This window comes from Mauremys mutica, chromosome 1 (genome assembly GCF_020497125.1).
Source record: "Mauremys mutica isolate MM-2020 ecotype Southern chromosome 1, ASM2049712v1, whole genome shotgun sequence".
Classification (NCBI taxonomy): Eukaryota; Metazoa; Chordata; order Testudines; family Geoemydidae; genus Mauremys; species Mauremys mutica.
In genome coordinates, this window is record NC_059072.1 from 255,891,141 (window position 1) to 255,912,080 (window position 20,940).

At 42.0% G+C, this 20,940-nt stretch overlaps 1 protein-coding gene across 1 annotated transcript; it reads right to left on the minus strand.

Annotated features, from left to right (window-relative positions):
- Nucleotides 1-534: 534 nt before the first annotated feature.
- TEX29 (testis expressed 29) lies at nucleotides 535-20,668 on the minus strand. The gene is made up of 5 exons (XM_045002611.1): nucleotides 20,250-20,668; nucleotides 13,352-13,462; nucleotides 6,152-6,221; nucleotides 2,130-2,269; nucleotides 535-699 (listed from the first exon to the last, which is right to left on the minus strand). The coding sequence occupies exons 1-5, from the start codon at nucleotides 20,470-20,472 to the stop codon at nucleotides 668-670; spliced, it is 576 nt and encodes a 191-aa protein (XP_044858546.1). The 5' UTR covers nucleotides 20,473-20,668; the 3' UTR covers nucleotides 535-667.
- Between the last annotated feature and the right edge of the window lie 272 nt (nucleotides 20,669-20,940).

The following is a 20,940-nucleotide window of genomic DNA, read 5'->3' on the forward strand; positions in this document are numbered from 1 at the left end:
TTGTAACAGTAAAGTGCAGGTTCCAGTGGGCATCTGACACCGCTGAGCCCAATAGCTCCTAGGTAAGGGCCTGGTCCAAACCCCTCTGAAGTCAACACACAATGACAACCAATTTGGGAAGTTTTGCTTTAAACTCAGGGCCGGTGCTTCCATTAGGCGACCCTAGGCGGTTGCCTAGGGCGCCAGGATTCGGGGGGCGGCATTTTGTGCGCTCCCCACGGGGCGCACGGGAGCTTCCGGTTCCGCTCCCGTCGTGCTGCTGAAGAAGGACCTTATGCCAATGTGCCATGGAAAACAGCAGCAGGTAATTGAGCAACTCAATGACTGCCGCTGTCGCCCCTGCGGCATTTCGGTGGAGGGTCCTTCTTCGGCGGCGCCGCTTCTGGCACCGCTCCTGTTTAAACTCTTTCATACAGGGACTTACTCCTAATTGACCAAGAAACGCTTTCCAAAAGTCTCCCTCCCCTATTGCCAGTTACAACATGTCAAATAAAGTATATAATGAAACATTAAACAAAATGTATTGTTGTAAAGAATATTTTAGGAGAGCTCTAGTGAGTGTTATACAATAAGATGCACTGTGCAAAATGGAGGAATGTACAATACCACAACTCCATATTACCACTGGATCTTTTTTTTCTTATTCCAGTTCTTCCAGTACCATCTTTCATTCATCTTCACCAGCATTTTGACTTTCACCTTATGCAAAAAGATCGCATTGTAAAAATAGCAATAGCCTTATTACTTACTTCAGCTTGCAACAGTTAAACATACAGTAGGTAATCGGTTAAAGTCAGCTTGATGCTTATGTAATGCAAGAGTTTAGCCATAGAAGATATACAGCATGGGCAGTGGCAATATGAGCTTCACCACAAATCCCCTTTGAACAACATGAAAGGACCACCTCTGGGTGAAAGAGGGAAGCTCAGTCTCTGTGTCAGTTCAAATTAAATAATGCTTGACTGGCATGGGAAGCTATGCAAGCGTTGCCCTAGTGACAGCATTGAAAGTTTTGTCAGTTAGCGCCAAGTTTGACAATGTGTTTTGGTGACAGTCATTTGACTGAGAACATAAACTCATTTCAAGCAGTGAGCAAAAATTGGAATTTCTCAGCTGTTTTATGGTCCTGCAGTGAAAGTTTTAAAAAGAACAGGCCCCCGCTCAGGAAAAGATCAAGACACTATGGCACCACAGTAGTGGACTTTGGTGTCCGTTGCTGACAATATGGTACCTTGGAGAGCACTATATTAACTTTTTTAAAAATTTTAACAGACACTGCCATAGCCCAGCCAGAGGAAAGTTGGAATGCAACCATGACATTTGTTATGATTTTACAGACTGGGCCAGTTTGGTGATCCAACGGTAATGCTGTGCACTAACCAGGAAACCTGGGTCAGTTCCCAGTTCTGGTCTTTTGCCCTCTAAGCTAGACAGTACTAGAAGTGCTTCCGCGAAAATTAACTTAGTCCGTTAGTGGAGAGCTTCTCATTTAAGTGTTTGCAGTGTTACTTGTTTCTCCAACTCTGTTCTCCTACCCTCCTTTCCATTTGCCCAATCTCATGCTTTTACATCAACCTAGCATTCTTCTATACAGCAATTTCTTTTACTTTTCAAGCAGCGCTACTGCACAACATGCAATGAGAGTCTCCAGGTATATCCATTATACTGGTGTAATGGAGTAGGAAGCACAGACTGTCTGTGTGGGGGAGGGGAGAGCCAGAGGTTTAGGTGAGATGCAGGAATTCAAACTGTGAGCTGAACTGGGCCTGGGGGAGGGGAGGTGACACCTCTGGCCAGGGCAGAGACAAAGGAAGGAGGCTGGGGAGAGAGGAGGGGCCGGAGGGGACTGACAGACTGAAGTTGGCTGAAGAAGAGAGGGGAGGCAGGGAGACCGAACTCTGATCCTCAGGGAGGGGGGGCTGTGAGGCCCCCCAAGATGGGGCTAACCGGGGGAATCCGGTTATCTGTGCCTGCAAGACCTGTGTTGGACTGTGTTCCTGTTGTCTAAATAAACCTTCTGCTTTACTGGCTGGCTGAGAGTCCTGGTGAATCGGCAGGGAGACCGGGGGTGCAGGGCCTGGCTCCCCCACACTCCGTGACAACTTAGTGTAATAAAAATATGGCCTTACTTTTTGAATCAGCAGAGCTAATTTTTTTTTCATGTAGTTGCTCTTTGTCTTCTTCATTAAAATCAGTAGCAGTGGGATACAGTTCTGGGGTATTTTTCTGTTGACTCATGTTCTTTCTTCTCCTTTTCTCTACCAAGAAGCTAAATGAAATGATTTCCTGATGTAATTGTTATAGCATTATTAGTTTAACAGCACACTTCAGACTACATGCAGGGAGAGAAAGGAGCATTGTCTCTTACTTAGGGCATGGAATTTTGAGCCAGGAATGCTGAATTCTAATTCTTCCTCAGAAACAACTCCCGCTGGGGTCCTGAGCAAGTCATTGTTTCCGGGTCTATAGAGGAGGGAGTATGATTATACTAACCACTCTACTTCACAGGGACGGAAGGAGGATTAGCAATTCATATTTATAGAGTGCTTTGAAGATGAACAGCGCAAAGTATTACCACCACTCTGGGTCAGTGTGGTACTGTACAAGGTGGTACAAGATGAGACTCCTCTCTTTCTGCAACACAACACCCAGGCCTTGAGTCAATGCCCCAGTTCACCTCCCTGTCTTGAGTCTGCCTTAACTGGTAATACAAAACCAGCAACATAACATACATGTCCCTGAGCATGGCTGTCCCCTAGATTCCTGCCTCCAGAAAAGACTCCAGCTACCTTTATCCCAGTTGGAGTTAATGAATCACATCTGCCACAAGTATTTATCACCAGGACTTCAGCATCTTTAGGCAGGTTTCTAACACTGGCTAAGAGGCTGGACAAAATAATAGCCCTGCCACAAGGGTGTTCTGACTACATGGAAAACACACTCATAGTATGGCTATCACTGAAGGTACGTAAAGATGTATGTTTAGTTTTTATACAAGTGTTTGTAATGGATAAAGAAAGATTCCCTCTAGTAATAAGGGAAGAGGGTTCTAGATCAGGGGTAGGCAACCTATGGCACGCGTGCCAAAGGCAGCATGCAAGCTTATTTTCAGTGGCACTCACACTGCCCGGGTCCTGGCCACTGATCTGGGGGGCTCTGCATTTTAATTTAATTTTAAATGAAGCTTCTTAAACATTTTAAAAAACTTATTTACTTTACATACAACAATAGTTTAGTTCTATATTACAGACTTATAGAAAGAGACCTTTTAAAAACGTTAAAATGTATTACTGGCACACGAAACCTTAAATTAGAATGAATAAATGAAGACTCGGCACAGCACTTCTGAAAGGTTGCCAACTCCTGTTCTAGATGAAGGCAAAGAGGTGTTGGTTAGGGCAGTGGTTTTCAAACTTTTTGTCTGGTGACCCAGTTGAAGAAAATTGTTGATGCCAATGTCCCAACGGAGCTGGGGATGAGGGGTTTGGGATGTGGGAGGGGGCTCTGGGTTTGGGGGGGCTCAAGGCTTGGGCAGGGGGTTAGGGTGTGGGGGGGGTCAAGGTTCTGGGCTGGGGTGCAGGTTCTAGGGTGGGGCCGGGGATGAGGGGTTTGGAGTTCAGGAAGGGGCTCTGGGTTTGGGGGGCCCAGAATTCTGGATCATGCTCTAGCTGTTTAAAACTCAAGTGAATGTAACAGACCATCAAATCCAGCCCTCTGCGTTACTATTCCCAGGGCAGAACTTGTGTGGAAGAGGGGAAATTTGACAAAAAAAGAAAGCTCTTTGCCATCCACCCACTGAACATGGCAGAGAGCATTTTCCTCAGTATATTCACAGGAAAATCCTCTACTAGAATTTATCAGAGAAGCTATCTGAGAGGTTGGTGTTTTTTGAATGAATGGGGGAGAACACCATATAAGGCTCTCAACTGGTTGATGTTTGTTTTTCTTGAACACGTGATCAGTCCCTTTAGGTCAGAATTCATGACAATGCCCAGCTGCTCTTAATAGTGAGAAGGCTGTAGATGCCACAGCAGAACAAGGCACTGGGGCAAGAGGAGGGGCCCTTCCTGCAAAAGCATTCCCCAGAACAAATGGAATTACCAAAAGTGTTTCATTATTTTAGATCATTCCATTGTATTTATGTTTCTTCTCTTTCGCTACTTGAGTCCTTAATTGTCTAATTTTCTACCCTTCCAACTTGAGGCACGGAGTGATAATGATCATATATTTTGCCTTAATGGATCAAATGAACCTTAGGTACCAAATCATATCATTTCCTACACATCAGCTGCATCAGAAATAAATCTAAAAACATCAGGGAGTTGTTTGATTATTTACCCTTCTCTGTTCCCAGATTATAATTAATGAAGCTGCAGGCAATCTGTCAGAAAACCAAGGTTAAGTGAATTGTGCTGATAGAGCAACTAACTATTCAAGGCTGATTTGCTTGAGTAAGCCAAATAATGCAAGTGACACATTTTGATAAGTGATCAGGTTTAACTAAATATTCTAGATGCTTACAAAGCTTTTGATGAGGTGACGGCTGTGTTGAAAATTCTCTTAATGCCCTTTCTAAACAGAAGAAATTGGTTATATATTACAGACCCTATATACACTATATTTCTAGGTTTTTATGTCAAGTAAACAAGCTTAAAAGTATTGAAGTTTGATGTTACACTTACCTAAGAGATACAGGGCTCTCTCAATTTAAATTCACACTTCTTGGAGCACAGCTTTCTCCTTCTCCTCAGCTTTCTATCTAGGTACTCATATGGCCCATATCACCAGAACTTCTTAGTCCCTCACAAACATTAGAGAGACATAAATGTCTCCTCACTCCTGTTAGGTAAGGTACAAATGGAGAACTGCACCTGGAGACATTAAGTGACTTGTCACTTGTCACACAACAAGACAATGGTAGTGCTGTGCACAAAACCCTGATCCTCTAAGTCCCAGTCCAGTGTTTTAACCATCCTTTCTCACCCTAAAATGTCGGCCAGCTATAGGCCACTAAACAGGTGGATACTCCAGACAACTCCAACAACCTACACACTTGTTGTAATGAATCAGAAAGTCACCACAGAAAAGGTAAATCAAAAGTAATATTATACAGACCCTAGCCTAAGCCTTCTCTCTAATCTGAGCTGGCCATATGGGACTATTTCTCCTTAGGACCAGTCTACTCAGACTCTGGCTTCATCTCCCCAGAGGCTATTCTCATCTTTCTTATGTACAGGGTGAAATCTAATGAACCATGCCTCCCATAGTGATTCAGAAGTAATTCACCTGCAGCTCCTAGGAGGCTACCAATATCTTCTGTCAAGATGGAATAAGACCGTCCTGTCATCCTTCTCTAAACTGCGTCAGTTGCAATGATCTCAGGATACCATTTCCCACAGTTCTTGGCATATCTCCCAGAAGCAATAGATTCTGAGAGATTTGAAAAGGCCTCTGGTGCCCGGTAGGACAACTATCTGTACTATTTCAATACAAACCATTTTTATTACCTTCTGCATTTGCTTGGAATAAGTCTAATCCTAATGAGTATGCACATAAGCCAGCTGGAGCACTTCTGTACCTGGACACAAGCTGGTTTTACAAGGAATTGAAATGGCTCATAGAAGGGTTAATTTCTTTAGGCTTCCTATATTCCTAAAAGCTTAAGTCTTTAAAATAAATGCATACTATGATCACCATCTGGCTTTCTGCTTGTTTGCAGATCTTTGTTCATGTATTCAAAGCTTTTATATAAAGCACAAAAAAGAGAGAGATTTAACCTAGACTTCCTTAATATCACAAGTCTTCTATAATTTCTCTCAATCCCTCCTTCAGTGGTATAGAGTTGTAATCAACCTCTGTCACCCTTTCTTCATGACTGAGAGGAGTTAGTCTCAACGAATCACCATCAAGCTTACATCGCACATTAAGGTGTTCAAAATAGTTTTGTTGTGGTTCATACTATAGATAATTCTCTGAAACACAGTGGTGTTCACTGAACATTCCCTGGGCGACTAACAGTCTTGCCTGTAAATCAAATGCCTCAGCACCTGACAAAATTCCCATGTATTTTGAATCAAGTTATGGGGCATTTTCATTTGATATTGTCCGAGTCAAAACAATTAAATTGATTTTATAACATCAAAGTACTCACCTGTGGAATACAAATAAAATGAAGGATCCCATGATGAGTAGTATCAAGATGATGAACACTTGCATGTATGCTGAAAAATAATTGCACTTTAGTGTCATCTAAAGCTGTCACAGATTTTTTCTTCTTCTTTAAATACTACTTGGGACAGCCTGCAGATTAAATACAGGAACAGCATGGAGAGTTCTGTACTAACTGCATGCACTAATCTTTGAAATACCAGCAGCTTTTTGCAGTCTATATGTGCTCTTCTTTGTAAGGTCTAAGACACTCAGCTGGTCTCAGAAGCTACTGTTTGGAGTCTCGATTTTTCTGCTGAGTATTGACGCCATTAAACTAAGAATCCGGATTAGTTTACCTTTTTAAAAGATTATTCTTTACCTCTCTCCTTTGATTTGCAAAGAAGACACGAAAACAACTTCAAAATGCAGCCAATTTTTAAAGGAATTCCCCTTCATACCTTTTCTCAGACATGTAGACGTACAGTAGCCATTGATGGCAATGTGTTTGAACTCCCAAGGTATTACAATAAATGTATATACACTCACCCAGAACAAATTTTTAAGAAAGTAGTTTATTCTGACCAGAACTCTGTTGGAAGTTACAATTATTGTACAATTAGATATTCAAGGGAAAAGTTTTAATTTTGATGAATCAGCGTTTTCCAACAAAAAGTTTGTTGCAAAATGTTCCAATCAGCTCCAATAAGGAGATGTGCCCGGTTCAGCACGTTCTCAAGAGGCCTACGTTGGCAAGGCTTCTATTGAACCCTTATGTTAAAGGTGTCTTGAACCCTGCTGCCTGCACCTCTAGGAAAAAAATCCACAGGGTTATAGTGTACCTGTTGCTACAGGGGAGCGTTCATCCCTAGGTCACTGAAAATAAACAGGGAGAAGTAGAAAAGCTATTTTTCACAAAGTGCAGACCAAATTATCAGGATGAAGGACTGGAGCAAACATACGTGGGCTGGAGGGAAGGAGGAAGATAAAATCATGTAAAAAACAAACAGCATGTAGGGGCAGAGAGTCTTCAAATGAAAAGTATCTAGAAATGGAAAATTAGGTCAGCTAGTCCATCCCCTGCTGTTAATACAGGATCATCTCCAGCTGTATGTTTACTAGCCTTTTGCCCAGTCTAGATTTAAATCTACCTAGTAAAAGTGATTCCACCACTTCCGTTATTTCACAGGCTAAACGATGTCACTATCAGAAAGCTTTTCTCAACATGGATCCCAAATGTCCCTTTTCTTAGTTTTGTTCCATTCCATTCCCCCTGTTTATCACACATACTCCCTCTCCATTTTATTATTGTTAAAATAAAAAAAAATCCTCTCCCTTCTTGGTGTTAAACTTTTCTATAGTATTTTCAGATTCCTCTCACACTTAGTTGTCACTTAGCCAAGCTATTCATATTTAGCTTGCTTAATGGTCCATGGTAAATCAATGCATCTAGTCCCATTAAAAAGTTCATTATTGCCTCTCTGAATACCTTTGACCATTTTCCGCCATTGTTTGCAGTGCTATTGTAGCCATGTTGGTCCCAGGAGACAAGGTGCATGAAGTAATATCTTCTATTAGAACAGCTTTTGTTGGTGGAAGATACAAGCTTTCAAGCTTCACAGGGCTCTTCTTTGGGCCAGGAAAAAGCAATCAGCGTCACAGCTAAATACAAGGTGGGACAGATTGTTAAGCATAAGGGGTTAACATAAATTGCAGAAGATCACTTAAAATGAAGTGCACAATTATCACCTTTGCAGGCATAGGACAAAGGAGGGTTAGTAGGTTACAAATTCTTGTAATGAGCCATACAACCAGTTTCTCTGTTTAGTCCAGAATTTTTAGTATCTAGCAGAGATATGAATTTAAGTTCCAAGACTCATCATTCGAAGGTGTTGTGCAGGTTTACTTTGAGGACGAGGACTGAGAAATCATATATAGTGATCACTTTGTGAAAAGTATTCGCTGTTGGGTAATAGGGAATTTTTGTCTTATTTTTCTGTGTGACTGCATTTGAGAGTGTAGTGATTGTCTGGTTTCAAACACATAGTTGTGGAAATTGATGCACTGGATAAGGTACACCACATGTTTTACAGGTATATGTAGGACCTATGGATCTGGAAAGGTGTATTCTGGGGTTATTGATCATTGTAGCAGTGGCTATATGTCTACAGGTTTTGCATCTATTGTTCTTGTAGGGAACACATGGAGTTGGTGTGTCTTGGTCTGTGGGGAGCTTGTGTCTGATGACGAGCTTTGAGAGTCTGGGAGGATTGTCTGAAGGCCAGAAGAGGGGGTTCAGGAAAAATTTCTTTCAGGATGGGGTCCCCATCAAGTATGAGTTGTAGTTGTTTGATGATACCCTGTAGGGGTTCCAATGTGGAGTGGTAGGGGTGTGTGGTCAGAGGGAGGTGTATTTCTGTATTGAAGCAGGTTCTTTCAGGGTATTTGGGTGGTCTGGTCCATGATGCAGCACACCACATGTTGTGTAGGACCCATGGATCTTGAAAGGTGTGTTATGAGGGGTGTTGCTATTTGTAGAACTGGAGATATGTCTGCAGGTTTTGCAACTGTTGTTCTGGCTGGGTCTGGTGCTGGTTTGAGTTTCTATCCTGATCTGTGGGGAGCTTGTTTCTGGTGATGAAATTGGCATTGGTGGGGGTTGTTTGAAGACCAGAAGAGAGGGTTCAGGAAAGAGGTCTTTCCAGATGGGGTCCCAATCAATGGGTTATAATTGTTTGATGATCCCCCATATGGGTTCCAGTGTGAAGTGGTAGGTGACAATTAGGGTATGCAGTTAGAGGTGGGTTTTTTTTAATATATTGAAGCAGGTTCTCTTGAAGTATTTGGGTGGTCCATTTCATGATGCGATCTGCTGCTGTGGTGAAGTGTCCTTGTTTGGTGAAGGCAGTTTTCCCTATTATACTGTAAGCAGGGTCTGAATGAACTCTCACCTGGCACCTAGCTGGGGAGGGAGAGAGACTTCAGGACCAAACTGTATTTACATGAACACACCTACTCTGCATAAGTATCCAGCAGACAGGAGCTGTGTGGGTCCAAGTGATCAGCTTTGGCTGGTGTTGAGTTACAGATCACTTTAATACTGAATGCAGGAGTAATGCAATGTTGTTATCTTCATTGTATGACTAAAGAGGAGTAGAACTGTACTGAGCTTGTCCTGATTGAGGGGTCATCCTCAGCTGAAAGGAACTTGCTAAGCCAGGAGCTTGAATGCCAGACCCCTGTGAAAGTAAAAGGAACAGGTGTCTCAGCCAGCAGGTCTGGACTCTCCCTAAGGGTCCCTGATCTGGTTTAACCTGTTCCTCCCCAGTGTTCAAAGACAGAGCTAAATAGGTTCATTAGAAGCCTTTTGTTATTTTAAGTAATCATTTGTGCTGGGGCAGTGTTTCTGCCCACCCTGCTGAGAATTAAAAATCATGAAGAGACTGACCTACAGAGGTCACAGCATGGGTGGCTGGTGGGAGTGGCTGGTGAAAGTGGCAAGCAGTCAACTGGTGTGGCTGCCAGGAACAATGGCTGGCAGGGTAGCCAGGCAGCAAGGAACAGCAGTTGGTGAGGCAACCCGCCAGAGCAAGTGCTCAGATGGTGGAGAAAGCCAGGTGCCTTCTTCCCTGGGTGGGAGGTGAACTCACACAGATGCACTTCTGAACCCTGGGTCCTCACTGATCAAGGACAACCACTGTGAGTGTGGTGAGGGAGCAGAGTGAGGCACAGAAAAGTTAAATGAGCTAACACAATGCTAGGAATCATTAGGAAAGGGATAGATACTAAACTAGAAAATATCATAGTGTTATTACATAAATCCATGGGGTGCCCACACCTTGAATACTGTGTGCAGTTCTGGCTGTCTCCATTTCAAAAAAGATATATTAGAATTAGAAAAAGTACAGAGAAGGACAACAAAAATGATTAGGGGGTATGGATCAACTTCCATATGAGGAGAGATTAAAAAGACTGGGACTGTTCCTCTTAGAAAAGAGATGACTAAGGGAGGTCTGTAACATCATGAATGGTGTGGTGAAAGTGAACAGGGAAATGTTATTTACCCTTTTACTTAAGACAAGAACCAATGGTCCCCCAATAAAATTAATAGACAGAAATATAAGAAATAAGAAATAAGAAAATACTTCTTGACACAATGCACCGTCTACCTGTGGAACTCATTGTGGAGGCCAAAATTATAACTGGGTGCAAAAAAGAATTAGATAAATTTATGGGGGATAGGTCCTCAATGGCTATTAAATGGTCAGGGATGCAACCCCATGCTCTGGATGTCCATAAATCCTTGACTCTCAGAAACTGGAAATGAATGACAGAGTATGGATCACTCAATAATTGCCTTGTTGTGTTCATTCCCTCTGAAGCACCTGCCACCAGCTGCTGTCATAAGATAAGATACTGGACTAGAAGGCTCATTGGTCAGCCCCAGTATGACTATTCTTATGCTCTTACATTTTAAGGTGTGTATTCCGGCGTTTCACCTGGTAGCATATTCTGTGGTATCTGAGTACCTGGCTGTAGATAACAGATTTCTTGGTGTGTCTGAGGTGGTTACTGGATCTGTGGAAGTAAGTGTGGTGATCCGTGGGTTTCTTGTATATAGTTGTCTGTAAGGTTCCATTGTGAAGCTGATCTTAGTGTCCAGGAAATTGATGCTGGTCAGGGTGTGTTCTAGAGAGAATCTGATGGATGGGTGGTGGTTGTTGAAGTTGTTATGGAACATTGTGAGGGAATTTAGGTCCTCTGTCCAGAGGATGAAAACACCATCAGTGTATTTTAGGTATATCATTGGTTTCATTTTGCATTTGTCCAGAAATTCTTCTTCAAGGTGGCCTATGAAAAGGTTGGCATATTGGGGAGCCATCCTAATACTCATGGCTGTTCCCATGGTTTGGACAAAGTGTGTGTTGTTAAATGTAAAGTTGTTGCGGCTGAGGATGAAATGGTTGAATCTGATGATGTGTTTGGGGTGGATGTCTGAGTGGGGTCCATTGTCTTGTAGATATTTGTGGTGAGGGACATTGAAGTACAGGGAGGTGACATCCATGGTGGCAAGGGTGGTGTTCTGAAGGAGGCTGTGCTAGACATTAAGCATGCTAGACTCAGAGACACTTGTTTTATGGCTTATTACAACAATTTGTAACCTACTCCTCCTTTGTCCTATGACTGCAGAGGTGTTAATTGCCCACTTCATTTTATGTGGTCTCCAGCAACATATGTTAACCCTTAATGCTTAACAATTGTGCCACCTTGTATTTAGCAGTGATACTCTGATTAATATTTTCCAGACCTGAAGAAGAGCTTTGTGAAGCTGGTCTCTTCCACCAGAAGAAGCTGGTCCAATAAAAGTTATTCCCTCACCCACCTTATCTCTCTCATACCTTTGACCGTACCTTTCTGACAATGAGGTCCTTCTAACACAACATTCAAGGTGTCATAGAATCACGTAAAAACAGTCTGTATGACAGGAGTACCACAACCATAGAGGCAGAGGCTATTTTCAGTCCACTATCTCACCTTTATGTCTTCTGGCATTAGTCATTTCAAGATTTTTCCCCCCCCCATTAAGCATGTGCTTCAAATTTCTTTCCTTACATTTTTGCAACCCTATTTTATGATTTTTCGGTCCATGTTATTTTCTACCTATCTTGTCCATAACACTTCTCTCATTTCTAACATGTCATCTTCTAGTGCTGTGGTTTTAAGTATAGGAAGCTGAAACCAGAGCTGAATTCTCAGAAATGTAAATAAGTCTAAAAAATTCAGGGTACCAATTGCAGAATATAAACATAAACATAATGGTGAAGGGGACTGAAACAGCTATGGCCACAATCCTTAATTCTCCTCCAAATTAGCAGATTTCTCAAAGATTAATAACATGCATAATTTAGTATCTAGGTCTTACATGCAGGGATTTCTTATGTAATCTGGGATTGTAGTATCTCCCTCAAAAATCATATATTGTGTCAGACCTACAGTTAGAGAAAGCTGGCACATCACTACCTGTCACAACAGATCCATGGAGGTCACTTTGTTAATAAATGGTATAGTCAATTGCTTGACCACACTTTGGTTCACTATAAAATATACTCAAGAGACAAAATAACCAATGTCCATTAAATTTATTGCTATAAACCAATAATATAGTACAGGAAAAAGATGTGTGCCACACCAGTCTCCAGAAAGCCAGCTTATGTAGTGAAATTAATTCACCTCACACAGAAGGTGTGCTCCCAAAGTTACACATTTCAGCTGGTTTTATTTACCTGATGATTTGAGTTACACATCTCTTTACATGTCTCTAAAATCCAGCCTGTTTATCCCAGTTCCCTAACTTCTTGGTCTGTTCCTTCCTTGCCTGTCTTTTGGCTACTAGCATTTCAGGGAGCGGTCCATGAAGGTACTTCCCTAGCTTGTACTAAGACAGAGAACAAACGTATCTTGATTTTTGACAAGTTTCCAATCTGCTTATGCCAAAGCTTACTTCAGCTAATGCAAGGCATTATAGGATACTTAGCACAAGAGAATAGGATTATAGTAAAGCTATAGGTCAATTTAGGCTAAATAACCGCTATGTTATTTGTGCTTAGTGAATACTAATGTATATATGGTGCAGATAATACATATTATTTTAGTACATATATTATAGTCAAGGTGACACCTTTGCCAAATTAATATGTGAAGCAGTAGTGAAGGCCTTCATATGTGATTTCAAGTGTTTTACCAAACTGTGTGAGCAACAATACATAATTAGCACAGCTAAAATTAATACACCTTGTAATACAAGCAAAGCTTTAAATGCAATTTCTCTTCAATGCGGGAAATATTATATTAAGATCCCCATCATAGATAAGGTCATTCAAGGCTTGTTTTGCCTTGTGAATGTCATTGCCAATTTGAATAATGTATGTGTATTTCTGACCTAGTAATATTTTTAAATTTAAAGTAGGTGGATTAATATGCATATTAAAAACAGGTAGGTAAGTTTCAACGGCATCCTGATATTAACCAAGTCAATGGAAAGACTCTTGTTCATATCACTTGGCCTTGGGCCAGGCTCACAACTTGCTCCCAAATCCTGCCACCTGAGGAATGCGAGATTTGGGCAAGGTACACAAAAGGAGAGTTAAGGTCACTTTAAAATTACAAACGAGGAGTATATCATATTGCTATTCTAAATACTTACATGGCACCGCTTTCCTGTAGCAAATTTGTTTATGGAAGCAACATCCTAATACTGAACACTGGACTCTTGATACATTTTGGGAACATATTTCATAAAGAGGAAGCTCACATACTACAAAAAAAACAAAACACGAAAAATAAAGCACCAGACTTAACATTAGCTTTTAATGTAATTCTATTGAAAGTAGCATTTTTCATTACACCATTAAAAGGGAAAATTTAGCTAAGATATAGAATAAATTAAATTTATAAGCAAACAAAATAAGACTTCTGCCAGTGCCCGTCTGAGTACTCTGTGCACTGAAGCAGAAGACAGGGACTGAATACAACAGAAATTTTGGAATTCAGTTTGTAATGTATAATTATTTCAAATTTAAATGTACTCCAAGTTTAAATTATCCATATCAGGGGATTTTCTTTTTTAAAATTTTAAGTGCATATAATGAGATAGAAATTTTTTATTCCAATTTTGACAGAAAAGATAGATAATGAATATGTGATGTACTACAGGAGAAGACTAATTTTGAAAGAAAGAAAGAAAGAAAACCAAGACATTTCCTGGTAAATGACATTTTCAATAAATTCAACATTTGCAGTAAGAAGGGGTTTAGGGGTTTGTATTATAAAGTGGAAATGTGAGTCAAAATCATTTTGACAAGGTAATAAAAATTCTGAAATAAAAAAGACTCCTATATACAGACATATCAAATGGACTACATGGTAAATACTTCATAATAGGATGGAAAAGAACAAGCAGAATGAACCATAGACACTTCCCAGCTACAAAACAAGCACTAATAAAAAGAAAAACACTTATAAATTAAAACAAACCAACATTCATCTCAATAGAAGTTTTATAATAAAACATAATTGGAAGCATCCATAGCCCAGATTCATGGATTTGCTCACATCTATCTGTTCATAATCATGGTGCATAATGGGAATTCAAAATCCTGTTTTCAAATACCATTGTTGTTGCAGTCTTCCTCAAAAATATTTTTAAAATGATCCCAGGCTTATGAAAGATATTTGTATGGTTGCTCATTGAATCAGTGTTGCTTCACATACACTGCAAATCACATAAGAATTGAACATTAGCACATCAGCACTGCAAGGGCCCTGGACAATCATGACAAAGAAGAAATAAAGCACAATTTTTAAACAGTGGGGTGATTAACTATTGGAACAATTTACCAAGGGAAATGGTGGATCCTCCATCACTTGAAACATGTAAATCAAGACTAGATATCTTTCTAAAGGATATGCTCTAGCTCAGCCAGAAGATATGGGCTAATTTTATTGCCTTTGAAAGACTGAGTCCTGCATAATTAAGCCTTGTCTTTACCTCTGAAACAGGTAACAGTAGCTGTGCAACTCCCTATTGCACCCATCCAACGTGCCTAGAACCCTGGCTTCAGTGGATGAGACGGTAATTTCAATCATCTACCCATCCGTTCAGTCTTTTCCCTTCCAACAAGAACCCCAATTATTGCTTCCCCTCTAAACTGTCTACGTATTTTAATGACCCTTATCACCACAGTATCTCAGTGCCTAGTATTTCCACTAGAGATGATATTTTTCAATGGCATATTGAAGCAGTAGCTATGTATGGCTTTTCAGTGATAATTGCTGGCACTAGGCTACCTGGGTAGCAGAGAGCCTGTTGAATTTCAGCAGACTTGTTCTTGAGTATCTGAGCACTACATAGCTCTTCCACTGCCTCAACATTTCTTATTTTGGCCTATCTGGCTAAACACTTCAAAGTGAGCAGCACTGGCAGCCCAGATTATCTACCAGAGGAAGAGACTCGATGAGGAATCATAATATATTTACCACAATATTTTGGATTTTCTGTAAATGTTCAGATCATTTTGTTGAACTATTTTCCAGCTGATTTACAAATATGCCTTGATTCCAAGTCCAGAAGGGACCATTGTGATAATCTATTCTGACTTTTTATACAAACCAGGGCATAGCATTTCCCCCAAACGATTCCTAAAACATTTTAGAAAAACATCCAGTCTTGATTTTAAAATTTCCAGTGAGGGAGAACCCACCACAATACTTGGTAAGTTGTCCCAGATTTAATTATTCTCACTCTTACAACTTTACACCTTATTTCCAGTCTGAATTTGTCTAGCTTCAACTTCCAGCCATTGGATCATGTTATAACTTTCTCTGCTAGATTGAAGAGCTCCTTATCAAATAATTTGTTCCCCATATACATATTTATCAACTGATCAAGTCACCCCTTAACGTTCCCTTTGTTCGACTCAAGGAGCTCAATCTACCCAAAAAGTTACATTTATCTGCACATTTTAATGTGCTTGATTTCACCGAAGGCAGACTTATACTTAATAGCCACCAGGGGGAGCTCCTCAACTATTTATAACATCTATGCAGCTTGCACAAAGAGCCTGATTTACAGTGTGCATAGGCAGATTTTAGGTGTGCTACACATAGCAGAAAGAGAATATGCTTTACAACTTTCCAAATAATACACAGCTTTTTTTTTCTGTGATTATTTTTTTTAAATGTAAAAGATTCAGCAACGAAAACAGACTAAGACCCAGATTTTTAAAAGTATGTAGGTCAGTGGTGGTCAACATGCGGCCCATCAATCTGATTGCGGGCTGCAAGACATTTTGCTGATGTTGACCATCCACAGGCACAGCCCCCTGCAGCTCCCCGTGGCCGCGGTTCATTGTTCCCGGCCAATGGGAGCTGCGGGAAGCGGCGGGTCACAGGGACGAGCTGGCTGTGGCTTCCCGCAGCTCCCATTGGCCAGGAACAATGAACTGCCCGAAGAGGGAGGATGCATGCTGCAGGCTCCAGCCGGAGAGTCACTGAAGCCCCAGGCAGTAGATGCTGAGAACCTGGAGGATGCCCAAGGATTGACGGAGCTGCTAAGAGCTGCACAGACAGAGGAGACCAGAGACCCCAGAGATGCCAGGACCACTGCACAGGGACAGAGTAGGAAGTAGCTCAGGGGGACTGGTCATTATACTGAGTGGTGTCAGCATGTTTTGGGCTGATTCCCCGCTGACCCAGTGATGAGCATACTTGCCACTGTCACGTCCTGAGCTGGGACCTGGTGGGATGGGGGAGCTTGGGTCCCCCTACCTGGCAGCCACCCACCTGTAGCCACCCTCCCACTGTCCTGGCTGGCCGGCAGGCCACACAACCTTACTGAAGAGGGCCATTACACTGACTCTGGCCATTGTGCCACACAGCCCTACCAAACAGGACAACTATACTGACTCTGGCCACTAGGCCACACAGTTCTGCTGAACAGAGCAGCCATACTGCCTCTGGTTTCTAGGCCATACAGCCCTGAGAGAGGGCAGCCATATTGACTTTCACCCCTAGGCCACCCTATCCTGAGACAAGGGGTGATCATATGAACTCAGTGGTGGGGAGATAATTACCCTCATCCCGCCCCAAGAGGAGGCAGGGTGTGCTTGCCCCATGACAAGGGCCATTGTAAAAGAGTCTGGTCAGTCTCAGATGGATGGGCTGGTGAGTGGGACCCTGGATTCGGGGCAAAAGGAACTGGGAACAAATTGCTGCTACTGACTCTTGGCTGGGTGATTCAAACATGATGTCCCTGGAAAGGGGACTGGAAAACCACTGTCTTTATGTGTTTATAGGGGGAACTAGAGAATGGTTTTACTACAAAGCTTTTGAGGAATATCTATATAATGGCTTTATATCAAACACCGAGAAACTATCATCCTTTTATGGCCAAACCAAAGAGAAACAGAGGCTGGGTGCACTTTTTGTGCCATGGCCTGATGCTAGAGGACTCCCAGGGGGGAAATCACCCTATGACAGCTGCCAAAACCCACAAAAAATACGTTCATACGCATCTCAGGCACTTAGTTCTGGTTGTGCTTCAACCTTTGCAATCATTTCTTTTGTCAATACACACTCCTCAGCTGGAGACATCTCCACTGCAGCATCTCACTAGGGTCAGTCTTTTTCAACTCCCATCTCCCTAGTACTCACTCTCTCTCTCTTCGATATATTTCTATATGCATGAAAGCTTGATTGCAGGCAGCAATGCCTGTAGTTAAGGTTGCGGGACACTTCCCATTATAAGATTCTGTTTTCAGTTGCTTATAACTTTGTCAAACTTTAACTCTGCAGGCTGAAATTTCCCATGCCGGGTATCTGCAGAAGGCTGAATTTTTATTTATGTTTTAAATCTGCAGCAAAAACAGTTCAGCTGTTTCTAAAACAAGGTTAGGAAAAAAATAGAATGTTTTTAAGACAGGCAAAACAATGTTACAACTTGTATAAGGAGAAGCTCTAGCATCCCCATGCTTTGGAGAAGTAACTCAAAATTTGCCAGTGAGTGGGCCTTTATCGGGGATATCTGCCTTTTGCCATCCCTCTGAAAATCTCAGGAGACTAGGATATGGAGCCTTTATGTAAATAGACTATATCCTAATGCATATCCACAAGGGGGTTAAATGAAGGTTACACATGCAACCTTAATTCTGGCATTTCTTAGCTTTTGAGGGCTTGACTTTGAAACCATAACCTTTTTTTAAGGTAATTTTTTTGTATGTAATCCCTCAGCTGTTCAACCCTCTTGTTTATTCACTGCTTCATCCTCAAACTTCTTATTCCGTGGTAATTTCCCTTCAACTCACCACACCAAAAACTGTACATTCTACTAGCAAGTAGAGGCAGAAACCTCAACCACCAAATCACTACCTCGACCTCGTAAACAGCATTGTGGCAAAAGTGTGATTAATGCAAATGCTTGATATGAAACTCTCCATAAAAAGGCTAGTCATAGGCCCTGTTTACACACAGAAATTACACTGGTTTAACGTAAACCTTGTATTTAAGCTCATTTCGTTAAACCATTACAAATCCCTATGTGCACACTTTTATTTCATTTAGGACTGAATTATTGCAGGTTAGCTAAGTCAACATTAGCCAGGGTGATATCTATGTGAGCATATCCATACAGCCTTTTGCACCAGTGTAACTAAATCCATTTGAAATCACATCTTTAGTTAAACCACGGCAACTTTGCATGTAGAGAAGCCCATAGAGGGGCCAGCTACAACCACCACTCCCGGACGGTGACCTAAGGGGATTGCATGGGTTAAGCACTCTCTTGTCTGAACTGGTAGTAGCAGAGGAGCTGGCTTCATTGCGCATTTGGGTATAATCAAGTCTGTGTGAGTTCTCTATTGCAGTGGTTCTCAAACTTTTTTTTTTTTTCCTGTGGACCACTTGAAAATTACTGAGGGTCTTGGCGGACCACTTAATGATCTTGCCAAATGTTATTTGTACCGTTAGCTAACTATTGTAAAGCGCTTTGGATAAAAGCACTATATAAAAAACCAACAATAATAAACATTTTCATTCTACAAATAAAGCACACAACTTGTATTTTAATATCAATAGTCTTACCTTTGTAATGCGATGGATGTGCCCTCTCTCCCCCGCCGCGGCAGCCCCCGAGCTGGGGCTGGGAAGGAGGGGTCTCTCCCCAGCAGCCGCAGCCCTGGAGCTGGGGAAAGTTGCCTCTTTCTCTGGCCACTGCAGCCTTGCACGTCCCAAATTCCTCCCACCCCCCTTTTCTCACCCCACTGCCCCCTCCTACCTACCCCCATTCACTCCAAGGCCACTACCTCACCCTACATGTGCATCTTCTCCGGGGCCAGGCACCTAATTAGTGGAGTCACACCGGCGCAGCTCCACTACTTAGGTGGGTGGCCCTTCACTCTCTCATGTGCAGCCGCCCAGGCGCACACCTTAGAGGGAGCTATCCATGGACCACCAGTGATCCGCGGACCACAGTTTGAGAACCTCTGCTCTACATGCCTATAGAGCAGAGCCACGTGCCAGAGGTTGCTGATCCCTGATATAGCTATATGCCCCTTCTGATAAGAACCTAAGTGTTCTGTTTCACCCTGAGCTTTCACACTTGCCAGGTTTGTAAATTTGCTCATCACCTCTGAAACACTGTATGTGTAAATAAGGCCTTGTCTACACTAGGGTTTTTTGCAGCAGTGCAAATTCTAGTGTAGCCACTGCATTGGTGGAAAAGAATGTGCACCAATGTGGCTTACCTCAAGTATTAACAATAAGTAGCTAGATCATGATGCTAGTCCAAATACTTAAAAACACTCTCAAGGTACCCCAGTATCCTGAATAATCTTACATCTTGACACATTATTGCCTAGAGAGTTATTACTTGAACTATTTGAGCACTTCAATAAACTATGAAGTGGGCTTTCATGTTCTGTAAAATACTGTTGTGCTTGAAGGTGTTAATCACTGCCAGCAAGTGGATCTTTGATCTATGGACAATCACAGACCTGATGGGAGAGCTAAGTACCCCATTCACAGAAGGATCTATGAAACCCCTTTATGTGTAGTGAGGTAGCTGGAAACAACAGAAGCCACCACCCAAAGCAATGGCCCACAAGGCAAAGCCTAAGCAAGGCTAAACAATGTAGTGTGAGGGTTTTTCCTGGGACTGGTTGCAAATGCTAGGTGATTGTTAGGCAAGCTGTGCGTGAGAGAGGAGAAAACCAGCAGAAAGTGAGAGAAACAGTCTTGAGCGTGGCCCTGGGGGGAAGCATTGACAGAGCGCTCCTTGGGCACAGAACTGACTGGAAATGCAGACCTGGGGATTTATAAGCAAGGAAACTGACTGTTGCTGTTTGTTGCTACTGTGTTCAGAGAAACAGGCCTTTGTACACTCTTCATAAATAAACAGGATTAAACAAAAGAAATACTTGGCTGGTATCAATTCCTCCTCCTAATGGAAACAGTTCAGCCCTAGACTCAGATAATGGCTTATTGCTCGGGTCAAAGGGGCAACAGTACATTTATTAGCAAAAACATACAAATTCAGTCCATCATCTTACCTGCAAATCCATGCCGCAGAAAATGTGTAGATCTTTTCTTTAACAAATGAACAAAAGGTGCAGATTTCATTTTACTGTCTGAGTTAGGGGGAAATTTAACAAATGAACATGGAAGACAGCACACTGTGAGAAAATACAGGACAAAAATAAACTGGGGATTCAGTCCAGGTACCCAAAGCCTTTTTGTTGGCAGCACTAAAGAGAAAAGTTTGTGGAAAGGCATGAAGACAGCTGAAAGAGTTTTCTAGCCCAGTCTTCTGTATGGCAAATGAAAGCATTCAAAAAGTCAAAGAGAAGGACATATTTGTGGGCAATTCAGCAGGCAGACAGCAATCTAGTGCTCACAGTCAGGCAGATCTTTCTTCTTTCCCACTCACTTCCTGCCTGCCAAGATGCAGCCTCCTTCCATCTCACCCACAGCTGTGAGCAACCAGAGAATGTGACATCACAGCAGGCTCCCTGTGTTGTCACAATCCTGGTTTGCCTGGGGAGCGGAAGGCTGGAGCATGATTCAGAAGAGGAATCGAACAGGAAAATGCAGACACAAGTTGGCATGACAAGAGAACAGACGACTCAGTCTTCAGAAGGAAACAACGAGGCCAATGTTCTGCAGCCAAACCTTTAATAAGGAGCTCCCTACAAAAAAATTCACCTCTGGCAGTGACACGTGATAATCCCTGCGTAAAATACT

Bases quoted from the DNA above. Each gene is read 5' to 3' on its own strand.
- TEX29 (XM_045002611.1), bottom strand. From the start codon at position 20,472: ATGCCTTTCCACAAACTTTTCTCTTTAGTGCTGCCAACAAAAAGGCTT. The intron at 6,222-13,351 runs GTAAGTATTTAG...ATTATTTTTCAG, and splicing joins CTACAGGAAAGCGGTGCCAT to CATACATGCAAGTGTTCATC. The intron at 2,270-6,151 runs GTGAGTACTTTG...CATTTCATTTAG, and splicing joins ATTTTATTTGTATTCCACAG to CTTCTTGGTAGAGAAAAGGA.